The 24,780-nt window shown below is 41.8% G+C and overlaps 2 protein-coding genes across 10 annotated transcripts in view; both read left to right on the top strand.

Moving 5' to 3' along the window:
- Positions 1 to 17,550, top strand: part of AKAP17A (A-kinase anchoring protein 17A) — a 22,501-nt gene extending 4,951 nt beyond the window's left edge. The window contains exons 4-7 of one of the 9 annotated variants that reach the window (XR_012627561.1): positions 9 to 249; positions 1,701 to 2,598; positions 6,814 to 7,823; positions 15,046 to 15,074. Coding sequence is in view for 6 of the 9 variants with exons in the window: in XM_074858910.1 (XP_074715011.1) it covers positions 9 to 249; positions 1,701 to 2,598; positions 14,740 to 14,852 (1,252 nt within the window). In the remaining 3 variants the exon portion in view is untranslated. The other 8 variants (XR_012627560.1, XR_012627563.1, XM_074858910.1 and 5 more) reach the window with 8 other exon arrangements.
- Positions 15,501 to 24,780, top strand: ASMT (acetylserotonin O-methyltransferase). The gene is made up of 8 exons (XM_074858916.1): positions 15,501 to 15,653; positions 17,411 to 17,585; positions 19,143 to 19,272; positions 20,612 to 20,680; positions 21,206 to 21,324; positions 22,080 to 22,220; positions 23,490 to 23,612; positions 24,179 to 24,780. The coding sequence occupies exons 1-8, from the start codon at positions 15,582 to 15,584 to the stop codon at positions 24,391 to 24,393; spliced, it is 1,044 nt and encodes a 347-aa protein (XP_074715017.1). The 5' UTR covers positions 15,501 to 15,581; the 3' UTR covers positions 24,394 to 24,780.

Raw genomic sequence — 24,780 nt, 5'->3', positions numbered from 1 at the left:
CTTTTTAGGAAGCAGAGGGAGCTTGAAGAATATGAGAGAGAGAGAAAAAGAGAAGAAAAGTTGCGCAAAAGAGAACAGAAACAGAAAGATCGTGAAGTTCGACGAAACAAAAAACAGCTTGAAAAGCTTCAAGCTGAAGAACAAAAAAAACTGCAAGAGAAGATAAAGTTAGAAGAAAGGAAGCTCCTGTTAGCTCAAAGAAATCTTCAGTCCATTAGACTAATTGCAGAACTGCTAAGCAGGGCAAAGGTAACTTCAATATTTATTTCAGAAGCTAATGAAAAACGCAGCAGAACAAAGCCTTTTACTGACTTGAGAGGGAGTGGGGAGTGCTGTTCATTAACCAACAGATTTAATACCTCTCCAGATGCTATTTCTTAAACTAAAAATTCAAAAAAGTGCAATGAAACAGTAGTTCAGCCTTGGTAAAAATATGCACATATAGGTAAATGCAAGAGTGAACTTGAACCTGTAGTCCTGAGTAGCACTTTTTTACTTGTAAACTAATTGACAGACTTGCTCTTAAGTCCAGTAAAAGAATGTGTAAGCAAGATAAAGTGAACTAAACACAGAGGATAAGATGCTAAGACTCCTTATTTCTAATTCCAGTTTTGATGCTGTTTCCCATCTGGCTTTCAGCAGTTCTGTTAACTATTATTTGCAGTTTCAGAGAATGAGCTTTCATTGTTTGATGTTTGAAAATGTGCAGAATGATTTTTCTGTAGAAAAAGCACTGTCAGCTAAGGTTTCTAATGTTAGATCCTGTCTCTCTAACAGTATTGTTATTTTTCATTGAAACAGGATGTCATTTGCTTAAGACTTAAGTAAAGCCATGTTTGGGTGTAATGTAACGTATGTTAAGTATTTTCTGTAAAAATGAAAAACTGTGTGGCAAAGCACAGTTTTCCTTTTTTTCCTCAGGAGTGTTTTTGAACCCATACAGTGCTATGTGGTCAGTTATATGCTAGGAGAAGGCAGTAATACTTCTTGTAGGCTTTGTGACTTTGCAGCTGTGAAATGGAAGAGTCGTCTGATAAAATAGACCAGTGTGTTTCTTTCAGTCTGAGTTTTGAGGTCTACACTAAACTGTTAGTCCTGGTCAGAATAAAAAAAAAAAGCTTAAACCATCTTTTTCAGTATCGTGAGTTTCTAAAGTGGTTGACAAGACAAGAATAACTTTCCACATAATATGTGTGCATTTAGTTATTTGCTGGTTTTATGGACTCATTGTAAAGTCATCTATGAACCACAGATTGCAATTTAAGAGAAATGCATGTTTTACATTTGACTGAAATCTTCCAAGTACTGACCCTGATAAATGTAGTCTAATGCTTCAAATTTCATGTGTTGTTTTAGCTTGTGTGTTACTCTCGTCATATTAAGGAGCCACAAAGACCAAGCTTTGGTTTTGCCTTGTGAAACAGCTAGGAGAAATTAACACTCAAAAGAGTCTGTGGACTAATGCTAATGTTTCACCTTAGATCAGTTGTGTGTTAATGGGTTTTTTTCGATGGGTTGGTTTTGGATTTTTTCGCTTTAAGAGGGAAACAACAATTTTATTTTGGGATGGTTAAGTTCTGTTTGTTTTATTTTATTCTATTGCCATATTGCTGATTTTGTGTTATGGTATAACTTGGAAACATGAGCAGGTCTGTAAATATTTTTTGTTTACTCTGACCTGTTCTTTGAACATCTTTCAGACAGTAAAGCTTTTGGAGCAAGAACATAATGAAGAAAAGATTAGGCTTCAGCAGCTAGAGGAGAGACGAAAGCTTCAGGAGGCTGAACTCAAACGTGTGGAAGAGGAAAAAGAGAGAGCACTGGGCTTGCAGAGGAAGGAAAAGGAACTGAGGGAGAAACTACTGAACAATCTTCTGAGCAAGAAAATGGATGCAGTTGATCAAAACAAAGAAGAAACTGAAGCATCTCAGTCTGACATGCCGAAAACCCCGAGTAGTATTCCACACACTGTGTCATCCAGCTGCATCACTTCTACCTCAGGGCAGGCTGTTACAGGCAAACTGGCTCCTGACTCTCAAAGAGAAGTAGCATCCCCTGAGAATGTACACACTCAATGCAAGTACTTGAATGGCAACATTCATGACAAAGTTCATGTCAGAGAAGGTCAGAAACTTCATACCACAAACTCTGAGAGGTGTTCTGAGAAAGGAAGTTCAGGGGTACTTTCATGTGCTCCTGCCAATAACCAGCAGCAGAAGAACCTCTCTAGCTATGACCAGAATACCTGCAGAAAGGACTCACACTGTGAGCAGGGCAAACGCAGCACAGAGCCAAGGAGAAGAAAGAGCCGTTCGTGTAGCAGCATAAACACTGATGAGAGTAAGGGTAAACGAGAGAGGAGCAGACACAGAAGAGATGCAAGTTATCAGGATGAAAAACGGACGAAAGAAAGGAGGTATTATAGACACTCTAGCAGAAGTTACAGTCCTCGACGAAGCCATAGTCCTCGTCGAAGAAATGTAAGCCCCAGACGTTCACGCTACAGAAGAAGTAGCGAACGTAAACGAGACAGAAGAGAAAGAAGTCAGAGTCGCAGAAGCGTGAGCAGGAGGCGAAGGCACCGGAGGAGATCACTGAGTAAGCAAAGGAGTACTTGGAGTGGGTAGTGGAGGCATTGGCTCCTTGGAAAAGCTGTGGTTGGACAAAAGGGCCGGAAGGTTGTAAATGAGACCTCATCGGTGTGACTGCTATAGAAAACACGTTTGTTTCAACCAATGCTTAACTTGCATCTAGTCCCTCAAATCAAGAAAATAGATGCCTGATTTTTGACGTTCCTTCGTGCTTTGTTGTCTCTTTCTAGGTTTCTACCACAATGTAGGTATAACCACCTGTGCTCGTGCTTGAGTTCCTACAGTGCTAAAAGCCAACCTGTTTTCTTGATTTTCAGTTTTCTAAACCTTAATTTTAGTTGATTTAGTATTTATCTCTGTATCACCTAATTTGGCTTGAGAAGTACATGTGTGCCAGTTACAGGAGCTCCAGACGTGACAAGCTGTTACATACAGATTTGATTTTAAATGCTTTCTGGTGCATTCAATGAAATCACATTTAACAAAGTAGAGTTTTTGCTGATTGAGATGCATAGCAGGACTTTCATATAGTTCTTAAAACTGACTATAAAGATATGCAGGATATCTTTTAAACTGCTGATTCCTTCATATGTCTGTATGGTGCCAAGCTTTGTGGCCCAAGTTATTCTGGCATGTAATGCCATTTGTATAATAATACTTTCCATGTAAGAGAGGCACACTGATGTAGGAAGTAGGAAGCAGTGGTAAAATGGTTGAAAAGTTGTTCTGTTATTTTGTTGACATATATGGCTTTGTAATTACTTCAGGTGGCACGGAGCCACTTGAAGCATTTTTTCAGGTACATACAGAGCTAGCCATTGTCTTTTGAAAAAGGGGCCTTCTTGCTAAATTATTTTTACTTGTGTTGGAAAGTAAGGCTGCAGTGTCTCTTGTTAAATCCATTTACAAATACCTTTGCTTCTAAAATGCAGCTCAGGAATATTAAAAGCTATAATATTACAGTGAAAGAGTTTATTTTGCCTTTTTATGGTAAAATTAAAAAGAAAACTTTCCAGTGAACTGAAGTTGCTGTTTTCATATGTCAGTGTATTAAAATCTGAAGAGTGTTGTATGAGAACCCATTTGTTGAAAAAAGCAGTCGACACATTTGAATAATGAAGCTCAGCCACACTTCTTGATGGTCCTGTTACGTACAGCAATGTCAACTGTCAATTCAGCGGGACATGTGCTCTTTATGTACAGCCTTCAGATGACATTTTCCTCACACTGATGCATCAAATCAAAGTGCATCCCTTTCCTGGAGTGCCTGAGGAGCACACTGGTGCTGCAGCTCACTCAGCTGGATGCCTGGCTGGCTGAGTTTGTCTGCATTGCTTCCAGTGAATCCATGTGAGGTTTGCTTCTTACTAGACCATGCTGTTGAAATCTTTGTAGTTACTAGCTGTGGAAAGAAAAGGTAGACATACTCTTATTTTCCTGGCAATTCATGTTTTTAAAGATCTCCAATTCTGTTACTTCTCAGCTTTTTGTGACTTCTCTTCTGAGTTTCACCGCTGTCTTGAGGGCTAAGAGCAAGACTGATTAATCATCTCAACACCACCAGTCTTTTAAATTCTGAGCAGTTGCTTTCCATGGAGAGTTCGTTTTTCTACTATCGTTGTTAAAGTATTAAAAACCTATCTACCTGAAGATAAGTTCATCTTCGGTAATGAGTTAGCTAAAATCCAATCTGATGTTGGTTGCAAGTATTTGATAAGGCTGGTGGGATGCCTGTTTGTAAATGCATGCAATTCTGCTTAGCCTGCTCTTAAATACTGACACAGTCAGTGATAGACTGTTGTCACTATTATGTGACAAGTTTAACTGATGGCTGTCAGCACCAGTGTCTCTGAGCTCAGGATTAGATTCTTACTAGTATTTCTGCAGTATATTTCTACTGTGGATTTCCACTGGGACTGATATGTTGGGTGAGGGTCTTGATGTATTATGTAAGTAATCGGGGAGATGCTAGTTTATAATGCTACTTTCAGGAAGTCATCAAGCTATGAATGCAGTGTCATTGCCAAGAGTGGAAGCAGTTAAAGCAACAGCAGTCACCAAAAAGTGTTGGAGTCATACTAGAAGAATCCAACAGATACTGTTAGTTGATACAAGAAAGGACTGTGCTGTATAGGTTTTTTTGCTCCAGAGAAGGTGCCAAGAGCAAGTTTTGTATCCCACCCTGAAATGATTAAATTCTGTAAGCTCCCCTGATATTTAGGGCAGTTTCTGAGTCCAGGGAAGATAATTGTGGGAAGAATGTTCAGCTGTCAGGCTTTCATAATCATTCAGCTTAACACACCATATCTAGCACTGGCTTCATACAGTGTCCTAAAAGTGCAGTAACGTAAAGTAACTCAGTTGTTTATAGTGCTTGTGTTATTTCTTTTCACAGCAGCTTCAGGAAGAAAAGCCTGAAAGTGCTTTGAAGCTACTTGCAAACGCTTACTTGCCAAAATGCGGAGGGAATGTGGAAGAAGTCTGCTTTCAGTCAGCCATCTGAACCTGATCAAAATCTCTGAAAACTCCTAGTACCTAAAATTGCCCAGTAACCGCTCAGTTCAGAGTTTTGTCTAGTCTGACACTTAGCAATATTGTTGCTTCAGGTGTGTGTTTTGCATCAAAGCTCTCCCAAAATCTTTCCAGTGCTGAATGCTCTGAAATGGATATTACGTCATGTGTCCTTGTTCTGGGTCTGACTGATGGAGTTAACTTTCTTCATAGCTGCTGGTATGGTGCTGTGTTCGAATTTGTGACAAGCAGTGTTGATAGCACACTGGTGCTTCACCTATTGCAGAGCAGTCCTTGCGCGCCGTCAAGGCCGCCTCCATTTCACATTTTGTGCACAGCCCTCGAATGGGTAGGCTGAGGTTGGAAGGGGACACAGCTGAGACAGCTGACCCCAACTGACTGAAGGGATATCCTGTGCCATGTAACATCATGCTCAACAATAAAAATGGGGGCTTTTCTCTTACTGAGGTAGCCATTGCTCCAAGACGGACTGGGCATCAGTTTACTTGCAGTCTTCATTGATGATGGACTTTGAACTGCAAGGAAACTCGAAAAGAGTTGAAACTGTAACCTTTTAATAAGGTCACAAATATAAATTATACCATACCCAGTATAATTTATCCAGGTTTTTATTATGGCTGGGGTACGTGCTTGTACTACTGCAAAAACCTCGCTGATACAATAACTTAAAGAATATAATTTTTGATAGTAAACAGTTGCTCTTTGTTCTTTATTTATTGTAAGTCTGTACATTTCTACCAAGTATCTTCTAGGGGTCTCAAGTGTTTCAAATTAAAGAACCTAGGATACCAGCAGGCTTTATAATGGCTTCTAGAAGCCGAAGTACTTAAGTTACTGATATTTTTCTCTACTCTGGAAGAATGTTGTGATGCTGCTTAAATCTTACCTGATTGCTTGGATTTGCAAGACTGACTTTCAGGATCTATCTAAAAGCAGATAAAATGAGTTGGTCTTTTTTCTTCCATTTCAGTGTATGTCTGTTGAAAAACCTTGAGTTCATATGAAAAGATAAGTATTTAATGTCTATCCTTTGCTGCTTAATATCTATCCTTTTAGCTGCTTTAAAGTAATGTCCATTTGAAATGGACTTCAAATTCTGGTCAACAAACTTTGGCCGAATTAATGAAGGAGTACCAATAATCCACACTACTGTTCTTTATTAAATTTGCAGTGCTTAAATCACACTGTAGTCACAGGCTCTGATATAAGTGTTAAAGAAATTGAAGAATATAGGATTTAGCAACTAATAAATTATTAAAGACGTACCGAAGTAATAAATACTTCTGAAACATTGACTTTATGTTGATAAGGTTGAGTATTGGATAGAGTCTGACTTAGCTACTATGCTGCCTCTACTTTCAGACCCTTAGCTGATAAAATCTAATTCATTGAGAATGTCTGCAAAGATACCTGCCTATTTACTGCTGAAACTGGTCAGTGAGGATTAAGTACTAGTAGTAACCTGACTCTCTTTGTCTAGGCTTGTCATGAGTTGCATGTTACTTATGTAACTTTGATGCAATGGGACATATCTTATTCCATTTGTCTGCCAATATTCAGGGTTTGGTTTTGTTTTGGTGGCATTGTTCCCCTGGGTTGTAAGCAGGAATATGGATTTATTCACTGTTTTTATCAGAATGTCAAGGATCTGGGTGAGTGAGACTATAAGTCTTTGTTTCTTCTCCATTAGACTATCATTTGGAGCCTGGATGTCAGTTTTCATCTTGAATGAACGCATGGCAGCCTCAGAGAAGTAGGGTAGAGATGGGGAAAGAAATCCTTGAAGACGATGGAAGCCTTCAGTACAAGTCATTCCTCCAGAAGTGTTAAGCTTATCCCATGAATTTGACTTCATTTTTTTTGTCCTGCTTTTAAACTCTGGAGCTCTTCACATGCCATTGCACAGCCAAGAGCTCAAATAGTTTCCAACTTCCTGCTCTGTGTCAGGCAGTCATACCTGTCAATTTTAAGCTGGGGAAAGGTCAGATTTACTCTTTGTTGGTATGTTTTTTTCCTTCAGTAGTGGAAAAATTTCCTCAGTGAGCAGGACTGGTGTGGTATATGGGGTGTTAATCCCATTAAGCCATGGATGGGGCAACTCCGCAGTACAGCACTGTGTTCATGCCTACTGGAAGGTCTTGGCAGAAGCAAGAGAGACCTCTGAGCCTTATTCCGCTTACTGAGTCCCAAGAAATGCCCAGGGTTTCTTCTGACATTCTGCCTCCGTTCTTGGGTCTTAAGTCACACAATGAGACAGGACAGTTTTTGCAGTTGTGAGGATGCACCTTTCTTCTTGCAGCTCCAGGAGAGATTTCACATCTGTCACCACAGAACAGTGTCTCCCTTTTGTCCTCATAGAGGTGCCAGGAGAACAGGATCAAGCCAGTGGTAGCCCACCTTGCTTTTGAAGATCTGTAGGGTTCAGAAGTGTATTAATTATCTAATGATACAAAGCAACGTGTGACCTCTTCCCATTTGAGGATGAGGACACTGCTTATCACAGACCGCCTGCAGCAAATCTGAGCTGAGGCAGGTGGGAAGGTTGTGGACCAAAGCTCCTGAGCCTGCCTGTGCCGTGCAGGAGCTTGTGCGTGCTGTCCCTGCATGTGATGTTGCCTCACCACGGCTGTTGGCACTGGCAGCCAAGAGTGGTTTTCCTGCAGCCCTTCTTAAGTAAAGAAGAACATGAGCCTCGAAAGGGTAAGAAATCCAAGTTCCTGTTGCTATGGTCAGTGTTACCACATAGTCCTGTTCTGATCCTTAAAGAAGAATGTCTCCTGTTTCTACCTGAGGGCTGATGAGTCTCTGCGCTTACCAGCCTTTCAGCCTGCAATTTTCTTATCTCCTGGCCTCAGCCTGCACTAGGTGACTCAGGAAGCAGCTTAATGAACAGAAACTACAGCATCTCCACAAGGGCAAGGCCAAGCCCTTCAATATGATTGTTTAGGTGCTTTCCATCTGCTTACTGTCTGCTGTGGTAATTTTGATCATGTATGAATCATATTGCTGGAAATCATTGATATTAATAAGAAGTGGATACCAAAGCTGTGACCATACCCATGGTTTTTTCTAATTGACTCTGCCTTTGTAGAGTAATCTATTCAATGACCTAGAATAAGGGCATATGCGTGATTAGGTATGCATATAAAAAACTTTTGATACGTTACCTGGAAGCATGATCTTGAAAGCTGCTAGAGAGAATGGGAATTTTTACAGTGGCTCCCAAAATAGTGCAGGAGTGTACCAGGGACCGCAAGACTATAAATGCAGACCAATGAGAGTTGATCACTGATCAGTGCTACCTGGACATTGCACCACTGTCGGCTTTAGGGCAGTTCTTGAACACGTATAGGATTGTGTAACAGACTGTTGTGGCTGCTCATGTTTGATAGCAGAAGTGGAGATGTTAGATTCTATATAAGATAGCAATTAAATAAACTAGTTTGGCAGATCCCCTAATTCCTAAATGGGTGAGCAAAATGGAACACTGATGTCTTGTATTGCTATACAAGTTAAGGGGTTTTTTTAATCGTAATTAAGAGGAAATATATATATTACCTATTTTTTGATCTGGTATACTGACTTTGAGGTTGGGATACAACACCCATCTCATTAAGCTTATGTTGCATTCTGTTGATCTGGCCCTTCCCCAGCCCAATGAACATGTTATTTGCAGAATGTATCTTTTGCTGCCTCACAATAAATTTGCAGAGTATTCTCTAGTGTTTATATAAAGCAGCAGTCTAGTTGCAGTTGATCTTTCAGAACTGGGTGTGCAGAATGAATCACTCTACTGTCTTACATTCCTACATCTGTAAGTATTGTTGTTAATAGGAAGTGTACCTCTATTTTTTTTGGTATTTAATCTGATACCAGGCTCCTGAAGCTTGTTTGAAATGGTATGCACTACCATCCTTTCTTCTTTAATCATAGCACAGAAAATGAATTTGATTTGATTCTCTCACATGCTGCCTGAATACATCTCCTGCTGCCTCACAAAAAAAAAAAAAAAAATCATAGCTTATCTCAAACAAATGCTTTGCCATAGTTGTAGGTTATAAAACTTTTGAAGGCTGTTTGGAATTATTTTCTAATTGATAACTAATCTAGTCACACGTGCACTGTGGCACCTGTGAAGTGAGCTCTACCTGCTCTGGATGATCCGGATGCCCAGGAGTACTGTCCTTGAAACTGGACTATTTGTAGGACAACATGAAGGTATAATGGTGTGGTAGCACCACAGTCACTCCCAGATAGCAGTCTCAGCCTGCCAACAAAGTGGCTTAAACCGGAACTGATCACCCTCAGAACAGGTCTTCCCTGCAATTCTGCATATGATCCCAGACACGTGTCTGTAAGTGGTCTGAGGAATTACTTAGTGGTGTCTTACTTTCTGCCATAACTGGAAAAGGGAAGGGCTGGCAAAGTCTTTCTCTTCTGCTCACTACACCTGGCATAGCTTCCTGTCTTGGTTTAGCCCCAGCTGGTGACTAAGCGCCACCCAGCCGCTTCACTCACACCCCCCAGGTGGGATGGGTGAGAAAATCAGAAGGGTAAAAGTGAGAAAACTCACAGGTTGAGATAAAGACAGTTTAATAGGTAAAGCAAAAGCCGTGCACACAAGCAAAGCAAAACAAGGAATTCATTCACCACTTCCCATTGGCAGACAGGTGCTCAGCCATCTCCAGGAAAGCTGGGCTCCATCACACATAACAGTGACTTGGGAAGACAAATGCCATCACTCCAAATGTCCCCCTTCCTTCTTCTCGGAGCTTTATATGTTGAGCATGAGATTATATGGTGTGGAATATCCCTTTGGTCAGTTGGGGTCAGCTGTCCTGGCTGTGTCTCCTCCCAACTTCTTGTGCACACCCATCGTCCTTGCTGGTGGGGTGGTGTGAGAAGCATAAAAGGCCTTGAGTCTGTAAGCCCTGCTCAGCAATAGGTGAAAAACATCCCTGTATTGTTGACACTGTTTCCAGTACAAATGCAAAACACAGCCCCATACAAGCTACTATGAAGAAAATTAACTCTATCCCAGCCAAAACCAGCACACCTGCAAACAGCATAATGCTGTGAAAAACATTTGAGGTGAGCCACCAGGTAAAAGGACTTCAGGGGTGCTTGCCCATGCCAAGTCATGGGAGCTTCTTTCTGAAGCTCTTTTTGAAAAAATGGAGGAGAGGACTATCAGATTAACAAGTGGCCTTTTCAAGGCAGTTCTGTGCCCACTGGTTGCCCTTGTGATGCTTGGCAGAGCACAAGTAACTTCTGACATGAGAGTCTGCCTCAGCTGCTGTCCGTCTTGGTTTTCTTTTTGAATCTCTCTCTCTTTAAAGTTTCCGTCTCCCCCATTTTTAGGTTGTGAACCTGTCTGTCCTCAGGGATACTATGTCTCTTATCTGCTGGGACCTTCCTCTGACAGAGATCTCAGTGACTATTTGGTTGAATTATTTGTTGAGAGATTATTTGCAGGCCAGAAAGTTAAACAAAGAACAACACTGGATTGTTTGTGGTGGCCTTCAAAAGACATTCTCAGTCAGAGTTTTTACAATCAGGAAGACTGAGGAGAAGGGAAGGTTTGCTTAGAGAATGAGCTGGGTATACAGAATTTTCTGCCCACTCCAAATGTCTGCCAATAGTATATGTGATGTAAACAGGAAAAAAAAAAATTAGTTGATGTCAAAACCAGACAGAAGCAATAGTCATGTTACTAGGGAAATGCATCTATCATAAAACATGAGAATTAAGTTATAAAGAAGAAAATGAGCATTTTGTTAAAACTGGATGTTCTGTCTCAAAGAAAAAAGTATGATACTGATTATCTTGTTTTTTTAGGATTCTTTAAAAATAGAAGGGCACAAACTGTATTATCTTAGTGCACTTCCAGGCCATGTGATATAAGATGGGCACACTTAGAGGCTTAATAATGATAGCGAGGCACAGTTGTTTTCATACTGGCATTACTGAAGCTCATCTTCATAGTCATGTCCCTGAGATTTATACTTGTTGCTTATAAGGAAGGTTGCATGTGTGAAAATAGTGTCATCTGCCATTTCTCACTGGTAGACACATTAATTTTACTAAATCCGCTATGTTCATAGATCATTTCTTACTTTCAAATGTTACACAAAAATGACAATTATTTTTTGTGTAGTATATGTCTGTAGTGAGTCATTTAGGCAAAGAAAAATTAATCGCCAAAACAGAACCATGGGGGTAAAGTAACAGCTTTAGCCTGTGTGTGGTCTAAGCGCTATGACAAAACCCTGATGGGGTTTTCAGAGAAAGCAAGCCATTGCAATTTCATCGTCATGAATGCATTTGTAGCTTAAAAGAGCTTAGACTTTAAGCCTCACTAACAATTTACTTGGAAACAGCAGTGCACTGTGTGTGGCTTTGCATCAATCTGGTGTGGGTTATCTGCAACCCTCCTCCTCTATGTCTCGCTACTCATAGTAATCCCATTAGACGATTACATCTGGTGTCCTCTACAGACAGATTTAGTCCTAATTGAAAAAGTACTTCAAGTGGGTTTAATTAACTGTGTGGCCATTTTATTACCAGAGCCTCTTGTACCCTATAACTTTGCCTTAAGTAAAGTAAATTTATGGCCCATTAGGGCATGCTATTCTACAGTTGTGCACATAACTGTTATTTAGTCAAAACTACAAGAATCAAGGGTTGAGCATTTTTGTACTCATGAATCTTTAATGCAGCTGTACTAAATGTCACTGTAATATCTGATTACCAATCTGTGGCTGAGTCATTTGAGGAAAGTAAGTCTGTAATCTGGTGAGCAGCAGCTAGCTCTTCCCAGGGTTGTTTTGTTTTCTTTAGTTCAACAGAAGAGAAGTGTATACACCAGTATGGCAAGAATTTGCTCCCAGTGTGGTTGATTGCCTGGATCTGAATTGCTGTCATGATCCTGGGAATAAGAAATCTTTATGCTTGGGCAAAATTGCAATGATTTATTTCTCAGTAGCAGGCATGCAGAATTGGCCTTTACCAGAGAAATATTTTTATTTTCCTACACCTTTCTCATCTTTTGGCTAAAAATATTTATCCTTGGCTACTGATATTTTTCTGTGTACAATTTATTTCTCTCTTTTAATCGGAGGAGAGAAAAAGCTGTTGAGGGAGAGAAGTTGACCTGGTTATCCGTATGGATGGAAACTCAGTGAGAAGTTTTTGAGCTTTCTTTTCCCATAGAACTGTCTTTGGAATGGGTGTGAGGAACTGAAAAAGCTGTAGCGTGATCAGTGAGAGTGGGTCTAGACTTGTGCAAATGAATGAACTCTGCAGACTCTCACTTAGCGCATGTGCAGATGGAAGTTCCTAAATAGAAACTGAGCTCGTGCGCTCTCCTTGAGGTGAGGATAGCAGGGGAAGATGACCATTATGAACGTAGCTGTGTTCTTGAAACCCATTGTCCATGCTTTTCCTTTGGAGAAACGGTGTCTTGCTAAATGCAAGCTGCAGAGATTCACAGTCACTCCGACAGAGAGGTGTGTTGTGATCTCCAGCCTACACAGTACAAAATAAACAGAATATTAGTGTCTAACTTGTACTGTACAGTGAAGTCTAGTGCGCTAACAAGACAGTAGCACTATATGTACAGGCTATGTTGGCCAGGATGAGGAGGTCTAAGTGTTTCTACAAGTGTTTGCTGTAACTTTTATATGTTCAGATCTACTGTTCTGGTAACACAGGAGACCCCATGGTGGTAGAACCTGGGGAACAGGTACTATTTCTGAGTTGTTTACAGAGGGGAAAAAGGCTGATAACTGTGACATCTGCTTAGCTAACTTTAACAACTTACTCCTTTTTAAAGTAGGTTGCTATTTCACTACTGGCTAAAAGAAATACAATATCTTCTGGTTGAAATGCAAGGATCTGAACAGAAAAAACAGATTCACAGAAGGATTATACAGTGAAACCTTTCAGTTAAGAAAGTTTCGATGCATCTACAAAATGATCAGAGGGAACGTGGAAAACTTTATACTGGTCTGTTTCTTCTAAAATAAGGCAGAACTAACAGAACTAACCTTCAACAGCAGCGTATAAATACAAGCCTACTTCCTATGAAAAGAAGAGAACATTAAAATGTTGGCTTGGGACAAAATTGTAAAGTGCAGTCTTTAAACATACACCATGCTACTGCACACAAAATGTTGACCTGTGTGTTGATCACTGTATTGCTCAAGTTTTCCCATTAACTTAATCGCTGAAGTGTGGAGAAAGCTACCACTGAAAGAGTGTTATTTTGTAACAGTTTGCCATCACTGTATTATCTAAGTCAGGCCTGAAGGGTTACTAAATGTGTGATATAAAAACTGTGAGTCTTTCCTTGATGGAAAGGGTCTTTTCTGACCTGAGAGCATCTGCCAAAAAAGGCAAGATGTGAGGCATTTACAAGCTGGAGTAACAGACAGTGGGGCAGAGATGTTTCAGGAAAGTAATCCAGGGTTTTAATTTTCTGATGAAAGACCTATGAGGTATGTTGTGTGTGAAGTTGAAATCTGTGCCACATCTGGCACTTGGCAGTCATTTCATTGTTTCTTCCCAAGGACTTTCTGCATGCCCCTGGTTAGTTTTGCAGAGAAGGGGAGGAAGACTCTACAAAAAGGACATTGAATTACTCGAGCGTGTCCAGAGAAGGGCAGCAAAGCTGGTGAAGGGTCTGGAGCACATGTCGTATGAGGAGCGGCTGAGGGAACTGGGGGTGTTTAGTCTGGAGAAGAGGAGGCTGAGGGGAGACCTTATCGTCCTCTACAGCTACCTGAAAGGAGGTTGCAGAGAGCTGGGGATGAGTCTCTTTAACCAAGTAATAAGCGATAGGACAAGAGGGAATGGCCTCAAGTTGCACCAGGGAAGGTTTAGACTAGATATTAGGAAGCATTTCTTTACAGAACGGGTTGTTAGGCGTTGGAATGGGCTGCCCAGGGAGGTGGTGGAGTCCCCATCCCTGGAGGTGTTTAAGAGTCGGGTCGACATAGTGCTTAGGGATATGGTGTAGTTGAGAACTGTCAGTGTTAGGTTAATGGTTGGACTAGATGATCTTCAAGATCTTTTCCAACCTAGACGATTCTGTGATTCTGTGACTGTGGCAACCAGCTGGAAAATGTAGTGTTTTGTCATCCCTCAGCACCCTGCTCCGCCAAAACATGGTAAAGCACAAGTAGGATGCCCCTGCTGTGGTGCTACCATCAAACAGGCATTGCTTTCTAAACCAGTATGTGGGGAGACCTACAAAATACAGAAAAGGAACAAGAGTAGATTTAATTCCTTGTAGACTTCACCTGAGTAACCATTGTCAGAGCAAACCAGTCACTGCAATAAAGCAGCACAACAAACAGGTTCTTACAGCTTCTCTTTGGACTGGCTGCTTCTGCTCTTAGGGATGGGGTGTATGCTGCTGCCAGCCCCAGGGTCACCTGGACCTGTGCCCATCACAGCAAGTTTCAGCTCACCTCTGGCTACACCCCTGTGTTTCTTTGATCCTTTCTGTGGGCACAGATTGCAAACCAAACCAGGAAGCACACCCAGGTTTTTCACACCTGGGTGGAAATTACTGCAGGCACAGACTGTGGTGGGATGCTTTCTTTTCCTTCAGCTCCATGTATGGACTCTGCTCAGATTATTTCCTCGGCAGCTCTTGCCTGCTATCTAGCAGTTATGCCTGTCATTTTCCTTGCGTGGGTAAGGTCTGAGGCCCTGGGTGCATGACTGGAGCCCGAAGCTGAACAAGTCTCTATTTCAGCAAGAAGGTAAGTGCTGTGCATATGCTTGAGTGAGGGGTCAGTGGAATTAGGGCTGTGGGAGATGCCAGGCTTGGCCAGGAGTATGCTGTGACTGCTTTGATCTGAGCTGATATTTCTTCACTCTTAAACCCCTGGGAATGTCCACGTTTCACTTGAAGACTTGTGTTGCCAAGTTGTCATCTTTCCTCTGGGGTCACATCATTGAGCTGACTGAGATATGTAAGGATTTCTATTCTTGGGAAGACTTCCAGCTTCAAAAAGCCAGCCCAGTGGAGCAGAGCTCCTTTTGAACAGGCCCCAAGTAAGACTCTGCTTTGGTTTATGAATTCCTGGTACATTTCACTGAGTTCCGGTCCCTGGTGCTGTTCTGCAGTGATTTCTGTTTTGCTTGTTACAAACTTTCAAGTGCTTCTGAAGTACCAGCATGTTAACTGACTGCTGAACCGACAATACAAGCTTCAATCTGTTACCGCTTCTTTAGCCTTGTACTTGATGATGGAAGGGCCAAAGAAACAGCTGAACCTGGTAGAAAGACCCATTGAAGCCGAATAACTTAGCTAACGCATTTTGTAACCAGTGTGTTCCTCAGAAGCAATAAGATTAAGTGGATCATCTTGTGTGCTCTGTGCCTGGTGGAAAGAAGCTTATTTAAATTAAGAGGTCCAGAGAATCTGTGTCTCAGTCCAGAAAGAAAATGAGTTCCACAGAAGACCTTGACTATCCTCAAATCATCTTGCAATACAGCAGTGGATTTTTAGTCTCAAAGGTAAGAAATAGAATTCAGTCTTGGATAGATGTCTCAGGGTATGCAGAAATATTCAAGGATCTCACTTTAGGTCCCGAACATAAGTCTTTGGAACAAAAACTCATCCAAAGCGTCCTGTCTGCTCATTTAGGCAGGAAGGAAATTTGAAAAGAAAAAGGATTTTAAAGTGACCTAACCCCTCAGAATAGACTTATCATTTATTGAGACCTTTGTGACCTTTGGGGACTTGGATGACTAGACCTTGTCTCTGCATGAGGCTTTATAAAAAAATACTGGAGTTTATAGCTGAGGACTTGCTGTCTGGCTGCCTCAAATGTGGAAGGTGGTGGGATTTCTTCCCACTTGTCATTTTTGGAGTTTGAGAAACAGCTGATTTGAATTACCTTTTTCCTTCCCTGTTAAACCATGCAAAGAAGATTTTTCAGATATCTTCTCAAAGAATTTCCTTTCCTCTCCCATAGTTTGTCTGTATGTATTATGCAGAAGGCTGAGCTTGAGAACTTCTGTCTGGTATAATGACTGTTTTTCCAGACAGCATTTGATTAAGGCACAAAGGTAGAACTAGTAGTTTCACTTTCCTTATTGTTTACTGATTTTATTTATCTTTCTGTGTGTAAGCACAGGGGCATAAAATTATGTATCCAGTGCAGCGGAGATTTTTTCCTCATTTATGATTTTGTTACCTTTCCTATTGTCCCTTACTCTACCTCTAGCCAACATGGTAACAGGAGGAATGCTCCCTGGGTTGTGCAAACACCGCTGCATCCTAAGGCTCCTGAAGGCAGAGGTGATAGTAAAGAGAGGAGAGAAATGGATAATGAAAAAACCTTTTGCTTGGTGAGAAAGAAGAGTGCCCAATGCTTTCCAAATTAACACTGGTACTATGTTTTTGAGAAAAGATCTCAACTTTGGTTAAACCATGTTCTTACTGAGGGTTAAAGGAGCTTCCCATGGACTTTATAAGGTCATTGTAGATACAGGCAGTCCATTAAGTTGATGGCTTTGTTACTGTTTTAGGAGTGTTTGTGTGACTGGAGAAATAGGCTAATACTTGTAAACTTGACTTTGTACAGCTAAAGGATGTTTTTCCCATGTATGGTTACGTATGTCTGTCTGAAGGTTGAGGGTTGTTCCAGGAGATGTTATATACCTTCTCTATGAAAAGACAGGGCAATTCTGCTGGCCTGAATGAGGCAGTCGTTCTGGATGAGAGAAAGCTCCCTGACTGAGGGAGACCACTGTAGTTGCGCACATCAGTCCCTGAAAATAGGGGCTATACAGTGGAATATCCGCCCTGGAAGCCACAGGAGATTCTCCAGGGTTCACTGGAGCATACATTAGATCCTCAGTTAAAGAACAAAATCAACAACAAAACTCACCACCACACAGACTTGCCTTTATGCTTTCCAGGCAAAAAGGAAGGAGGGCTGTGAGAATGTGCTCTGAAACTAAGGAAGAGGCAGGATCATTCACAGCCAAAACCTGGTCTCTAAATGTGAAACTTTGTGAGTCAAAAGCATTGGTTGGCTTTGCCAGAAAGCAAAACAAATGAAAAAAGGTGCACTGCAAGCACTGTATGGTATTATCAGTGTTCAGAGAAACTTCAGGTTAATCACTGGACTTGTTTACATGAAATCTGGTTTTACATGAAAAAAATATTATGATATGTATATTTTCTCCAACAAAGCATCTTTAGAAATGCAGTAGGCTGTGGTGCTTTCACTTGATCCCTCACTCCCTCCTTTTTTTACCCCCAGGTTATGTTCACTGCCTGTGAGCTGGGAGTGTTTGATCTTCTGCTGGAGTCAGGAGAGCCTCTGTCTTCAGATGCTATTGCTGTGCGCTTGGGTACCAGCACCACGGGGATGGAAAGACTGCTGGATGCCTGTGTGGGATTGAAGCTCTTGACAGTAGAGCTGACACAAGAAGGAGGTAATAAAGACAGAAGAAGGGAGAGAAACTAAAAGACTTAAACGTCTGATGGTTTTGAAAGTGAGGCAAGGTATGTGGGGAGAGGTGATATCTAGTGTTAGGCCAGTTACAGAATCACTTGGGAATGTCATCCCCTCTTGAGCTGAAAGAGAAGCAGAAAATGTCAGCATGGTTGTGGTGGTTTAGCCCCTGCCCGGGTCTGAGACCACGCGGCCGCTGCCCCTCCCCCACAAAGGGAGTGTAATACAAAGCCCCAAGACTGAAATAAGGAGAGGTTTAATACAACAGTGCAATAGCAACACAACAAGCAATAACAATAACAGTAATAGTGATAGCAATGAACAGAGCAAAATAGCTACCAAATACAGCAGTTTGAAGCACGATGTACAAAACCACGAGTGCACCAGGCTCCCGCGCCAGGAAAATGTGACCTGCCAGGATGTGAAGTCCATCCGCATGGTATCTGAATAACCCGGCTAGAGCTCCCCCCCCACTGCTGGGGAAACTTAACCCTATCCTGGTTAAACCAGGACAATGGTGGTTAAAGGTGTAAAGTAAAACCCAGGTGAAGGGACCTATATCCCTAAACTTCTTTGTGAAAGAGCCTCATGTGACCTTGCAGAAGATGTTCAGGGTGTCTACAGAGCTGGTCTCAAAAAAACTCTGAGGTATGGGCATGATTTTAAACCTTAAAACAAAATGCCAGGGTGGATGGGCCACAGCATGATTTAAAAACACGTTTTGTTTTTCTTTGGGGTTTACCACCGTGTGAAGTATTTTGTTAGGTTGCTGACCTGAACTGAAATGTGATGCGAGTTTGCCCTTACATCAGAGACGTTGAGTCCACATGGTCAGAAGGGATCTGCGACCATCAGACAGCTGGTCAGGACTAGCCAGTCTTGCAGGTTGTGTCCCCTGCTCTGGCTTGTGTTGCCTTGCCCTGTTTTAGGGCTTAAGTAGTTGCCCAATGAGTTTAGGGAAAGAAGGTTCTATCTTTTATATTCCTTTTGTATGCCAGTCCTGTGGGTGAGTGATGCCACTGCAGATGCATTGGAGGAAGCGGAGGAGGTTTCTGTGAGTCCTTTAGGTATTCATCTGTCTGCAGAAGGTCCTGCCCTAGTGAACTGAGAGATGGTAGGTGTGGTTGGCATGCTGATTTGGGGGCTTGTCTCCCACTTGCTGGCCTTGTTGATCAGAAAAAAAGACTTGTTTGCAAGAGATTCTCGTTTAAACAGAGCATAGCAAAAGCTTTTTCTGATAGCAGAAGCCTATAGGTAAATGACACTTGTAAGGCTTTTCTTGAATGTTTGCTATTCTTGAATGTTTGGTACTGGAATAAGTGTAGGTAGGTAGTGTTTACTCACACTGAATGGAGCAACACACATTTCAGCAGCCCTTACCCACTCCTCATTGCAGTGGAAGGATTGATTGTAGAAGTAATGCGGTTGTGTCTTTGGTCATATAGACATCTTCTGGTGATAAATACCATGCTGTACAATAGGTTTGGCAAAGTGGTATATCATACGTGTTAGTAAATATATTTATTTCACCCTTTAGCCCTCTACAGAAACACAGAAATTTCCAACATCTACCTTACAAAATCAAGTCCCAAGTCCCAGTATCATATTATGATGTATTACTCCGATACTGTCTACTTGTGCTGGCACTACCTGGCTGATGCTGTGAGGTAAGGAGGAGTATTGTGAGCTGTCTGTTGCAGACTGCTTTGCAGCATCTGGGTGGCTGCTCTGAGTGTTGTGTTTCTGGGGAAGGGCACCACGAAGATGGTGGCTGGTTCTCAGAAAGAAAAACAACAGATCATTTGGGCTGTTAACAAGGCCAATATGTGTTCTTGTTTATTCTTGTTTTCCACTTGTGTGGGTTCATGTTTTCCTTTCCCTTCTGATGGTAGAGATGATCTATAAATCAGATTTCTGTGGGTATAACCTTCAGAAAAACATTTGATCATTACAGTGGCTCTTACTTGAGGAGGCATCAATAAAGGAAACGATGAGTAATGATGGCTAAGGATAGTTCTGTTGCAAAGGAGTAGTTTATAGGAGTAGGGGGCTTATAGGGGTAGTTTATAGGAGTTGTTTAATACAGGTCTGGAGTCTCACTTGTTCCAGTCCGTACAACTGATGATCAAACATGGCGTGTGTGATGGTGATGACTGCATACACCAGTGTTGTACCTTTACCTGAGATGTGTTCCCATAAATCATATATTGGTTTGGGTTGGAAGGGACCTTAACGATCATCTAGTTCCAACCCCCCTGCCATGGGCAGGGACACCTTCCACTAGATCAGGTTGCTCAAAACCCTGTCCAACCTGACGTTCAAAAGAACCAGTCTTTCTTGTGAAAGGTTGAGAAATATATCGGCATATTTTGGGGTGGCACATGAGAGTGCCTTTATAGCCATTACAAACAGGCTGGCATATATTCTGTACAAAGTTGATCACCTTTCACAGCGATGAACTAGCTGAAACTACAGCCCTGAGGTGTGTTTGGGGTAAAAGAAAAAAGAAATCCACACTCATATGCTGTAGGAGTCTGGGCCACGCTGGGGGAAAGTTAGTGCAGACAGAAGAATGCAAGGACGAAGACAAGGCCAGCAAAATAAGGCTGGCAAAAACACACAAGATAGCAGATAAGTGAGAAACACCTGTGGTCAGCAAAAGCACACAAGTCTGAGCAAAACAGGGTATGAGATAAGGGAGTTTTGGCAAGTTTTGGGCTTTACGTGCTAATTGCAATTAACCAATGCAAATGCTTGTAGAGGCGCGTGAACAGCGCATGTAGGTGACCTGTAGCCTATTAGAAGATAGATGAGTGCGTGTACGGAACTTAGTAGAGTATAAATGTAACCAGAAAAGGAATAGAATAGATGACAATGATATATAATAAAAAAGATGGACGACCTGATCATCACATTGGTGTTGCGTCGTTTCTGTTCCTGCACGGAGAAATAAGGACCCCGGCTAATGGTGACTCCGACAATATGCTTTTTTCATTGCTATTTTAGAGAAGGAAGAAACCAATATGAAAGAGCTTTTGGCATTTCATCTAAAGACCCTTTTGGAGCAATGTACAGGTAATTATTGGTATATTTAGAGAAATTTTGTTCTCCTCATTGTAGATAAAATTAATGTTTTTAATTATGGCTCAGGACAATTAAATATGATGATGGAAGAATCCTGCTCATCAGAACCATCATGCAGTGTTTTCCTTTCTCAACAATATCCATTACTGGGACACTGTCTGATACTATGAACAGAAATATATAATTTCCTATTCTGAAAAATATATCACAGGTCTCTGGCACAGAGGCAATGGTAGCTGAAGGAAAAAGTGTCCCTTGGAAGCCTGAGAATTAGCAGCATAATATGCTGTTGGACTTCACTAGTCTTAATTCCCTATTTAAATGCATGAAAGCATAGCTGTACCCTTCTGCTACAGTAAGACTCAAGGTAGGTTTATGTGTGAAGAGAATGTATTCTGTGTCAATAAAAACAGAGATTAGTGTTTAAACTAAAACTTGTAATAACAGTTATATGATAGGAATCAGCAAGGATATTTTAAGTTACTTTTTCTATGTGCTGTGTATTACTATTACTAGATCAGAAGAAGAAATGCTGAAATTCATGGCTGGCCAGAACTCGGTATGGAGTATATGTGGCAGAGATGTTCTTGCTGCATTTGACCTTTCCCCTTTCTCGCACATCTATGACCTGGGAGGTGAGCGTCAGTAGATCTTCTTTAACAAGCCTCTGAACTGTTTACTTTTATAAGCTCTGAAAAAAAAAAAAACAACTCCTGTGTTATATGATGGGCAGGACATATCTCAGCAATAAAGGGAGCATTTCACTGATTTGGTTGGATTAAAAAGAGAAATGTGAGAGTGGTGAAAGCATTAGGAAGCTGAATGCTTTTCTCTACAGAGTCTCATTTTTGTGAGTGGTGGCCCATCCCTTTGTGTACGTGGCAGCTTTGGCATTTTTTTGTGCCTTGTGTGATACATTCTTCTGGTGCCAGACTCTTTCCCTCCTGCCCTTCAGTCAGTGTCATTAAGATATTGTCTGCAGCCTCTTACCCTGCAGCACCCTGCTGTCCCAGCACTGCTGAGCACTGCCAGAATTCATAGGATGGGCCAGGCTCCCTCGTGGTCTCCATCACTGCTTCCCCAGCACCTGGTTTAGTGGCTCTGATTTTCAGTTCCCACCTTCCAGCAGCCACTGCCCGAGGGGATGTGTAAGACCTGTAAGGGCTGGGACTGCCCCCACAGGCCTGGGTGCCCTGGAGCTTCCTGCAGAGGAAACAGAGACAGTGTCCTCTCCTGTCCCTTCTCTTCCCTTTCGGCAACACATGGGGAGCAGATGTACTTTGCCAGCTTCCATGAAGCTGAATGTACTATTGCCTGCATTGCTTCATGGGGATGTTGCTGAACAGGTTGCTTTTGTGTCAGTGCTGACCTTCTTTTGCTCTCCCCAAAGGAGGTGGAGGAGCTTTGGCCCAGGAGTGTGTTTCTTTGTACCCAAATTCCACAGTCACGATTTATGACCTGTCAGAAGTCGTGCAGATGGCCAAAGAGCAATTTGTTCCCCCCGAGGAACATCGGATCGCTTTCCATGAAGGTAGGTGTGGACAGCAGTGTAGTGTTGTCACAGCTGTTGTTCCTGAGCCCCTTGTCTCTGCTCAGAGGTACCATACTGGAGGCTCAGGTCTCCAGCTGCCCCTTATGTGGGCAGAGTGTCCCAGATTGCAGCCTCCCCAGCCCTGGTCTGCAGTTCATTGCTACCACAGGGCTGTTCCAGTTGTGCATTTGCAACTACCTTCTATCAGAGACATGACTTGGTTATTCAGCAACCCAGAAGCTCTTTACTCCTGAACAGAACTATTTGATTTTTCAGAACAGGGGTACTTTAACAAAAAAGTCCTGCAATTTTTAAAAACTGCTATGCCATACTATAAATCTTCCTAACACTCCCTTTTCTCCTGTGCAGACCTCCTGGCAGATGTTCAGGATGCCAGGACTGCTCTGAGCAGGGGTTTTTCCTTCTCTGGTCATGACTGATTGACTTTTAAGTCCTAAGATATTTCAAGTTTTGAATGTGGGTGAGCTAGCCCATATTCCTCTTGCCCAGTCCATAGATCTTGCATGGCCTTTCCACGATCTATGATGAAAATGAGTGTAGGGGGATCTAATTTTTAATGTTTACAAAAGCCTTCAAAGTGTTGAATGAGAATATTACTTGAAGCCCAGAGAGAGGAAAGAAGCCTTGAGGAAGGAAGGGAGTATATAAAAACAAAGATGGAGAAACATGGGAAATGTTACGTGTGCCAGTGGTGCAAAGAAATGGGAGCGGAAATGATAAAGACGCAGAGAGAAAAATGTGAATGGAGTATTCCAGGTGCTGAACAAAAGGCATGATGACGAAGCTAGTGCTAGGAGGTGAGAGATATGAATTTTTTTCCTTATGGATTTATGGTGTAGCTCTATGGTTACTGAAGGTCTTTGAAAATTTGCTTAGGTAAGGGAAAATTCTTCCATTTTTTCCATGACAGAAACCATGAGAAACTGTCTTCTCTTCTTAACACTTTACGAATCTGAATTCTTGTTGTTGGAGAAAACTTAGATGCAGATTCGTTCCTGTGCATCAAAGGCTATTTCAGATGAGCTGCTGCTTTTAAACATTTCAGACCTTCTTGAGATTGAACAAGAACAAAATCCCCTTTGCAGTGCCACAGAGGACTTTTACCTGGTAACTCTGTTGCTGTCTGATGTGGGTGATGGACATGGCAAGCCCAGAGTCTTTAGAACTGGACAGAACTGAAAATATTTGTTTAACTCATCCCTCTGTGTTTTGGGGGGTTTGTATAATATGTGTATTCTTGCTTTACAGGAGACTTCTTTAATGATTCAATTCCAGAAGCTGAACTGTATATTTTATCTAAGATACTGCATGATTGGGATGATGACAAATGCAGGCAACTGCTGGCAAAAGTCTACAAGGCTTGCAAACCTGGTAGGTACAAGCTCTTGAAGAGCAGGGAAACTCTCACCTATCAATAATGTGAAGCACACCAGTCTCAATGCTTAATTTGGGAGGCAGAGTTTCAGTGCAGGGGTTTATCTGTCTTCCAGTTTTAGTCCCCTCTACATGGACCCCTCTTTCAAGACATTTAGGTGTAAGGATTGGGGATTTGGGGTATTGTTTAGGTAGGTGTATACGTCACAGTAAAAATCCCATCAAGCATCAGGTTGAACCCTTGGAGCTTTGAAAACACTGCTTACAGAGCTGAGTTCTCAGCAAAATCAGTAAGCTCCTGTGGATTTCAGCTGGGGGAAATGGGAATTTCCATCCCAGCCGTAGCATCCCCTTCAGCCCTGGTACATCAGTACCTAGGTAGCTAAGCAGAGGCATGCTCCAGCGCTTCTGCTCTTCCATTGTCTTCTTCTGTGGTGCTGAAATATGGCTTAACGTAGAGGCTGCTTCTTCCTGAAACTAAAGGTTAGGATCTAATCCCTCAGCTGAAAATATCCCATCTTCTCAGAGCTCAGTGTGTGTTTTACTTCTCTTTATCCAACCAGGCGGTGGAGTGCTGCTGGTTGAATCGCTTCTGAATGAAGATAAAAGTGGGCCTTTAGAAACTCAACTGTATTCGATGAATATGTTGGTCCAGACAGAAGGAAAAGAGCGAACAGCAACAGAATACAGCAAGCTCCTTGAGGCAGCTGGATTTGGAGAGATTCAAGTCAAGAGAACTGGAAAACTCTATGATGCTGTTTTAGGAAGGAAATACTAGTGCCTCTTTTATGTGCCTAACAAGATAGAAAAAGTGGAGAAATGTGATATTCTCTTCTTAGAGGGGAATCATCAACTTAGGTTTTAGTTAAGGTTGCCAATATTTTTGTAAGCTGATGCATTGTCAGGAGAATCACTAATGATAGGTCTTGAGCATGCATGGATTGTGAGTCTGGCAGCCTGACTAGGGCTTGCCCTTGGATCTGGAAGGGAGAGAAAGAAATCAACACTTGTTCCACAAGAAGTAACTCACAAAAGAAATATGCAGTGTGTCTGCTTCAGATTTTTTCATTCTTTCCAATTTTAACACTGTATCTGACAAAATCAAAGCTGAATTATTACTTGAATTCCTGCAAAATAAAACTGATCGCTGTACTAAGCTCCATTA

Source organism: Strix uralensis, chromosome 2 (genome assembly GCF_047716275.1).
Source record: "Strix uralensis isolate ZFMK-TIS-50842 chromosome 2, bStrUra1, whole genome shotgun sequence".
Lineage (NCBI taxonomy): Eukaryota > Metazoa > Chordata > Aves > Strigiformes > Strigidae > Strix > Strix uralensis.
This window is presented reverse-complemented; position numbering and strand designations above follow the sequence as displayed.

What these genes read in the sequence shown, in the direction of transcription:
- ASMT (XM_074858916.1), top strand. Translation starts at nt 15,582, where the DNA reads ATGAGTTCCACAGAAGACCTTGACTATCCTCAAATCATCTTGCAATAC. An exon ending in TACCTGGCTGATGCTGTGAG is followed by an intron (nt 19,273 to 20,611) that starts GTAAGGAGGAGT and finishes TTGCTATTTTAG; the next exon opens with AGAAGGAAGAAACCAATATG. An exon ending in TCGGATCGCTTTCCATGAAG is followed by an intron (nt 22,221 to 23,489) that starts GTAGGTGTGGAC and finishes CTTGCTTTACAG; the next exon opens with GAGACTTCTTTAATGATTCA.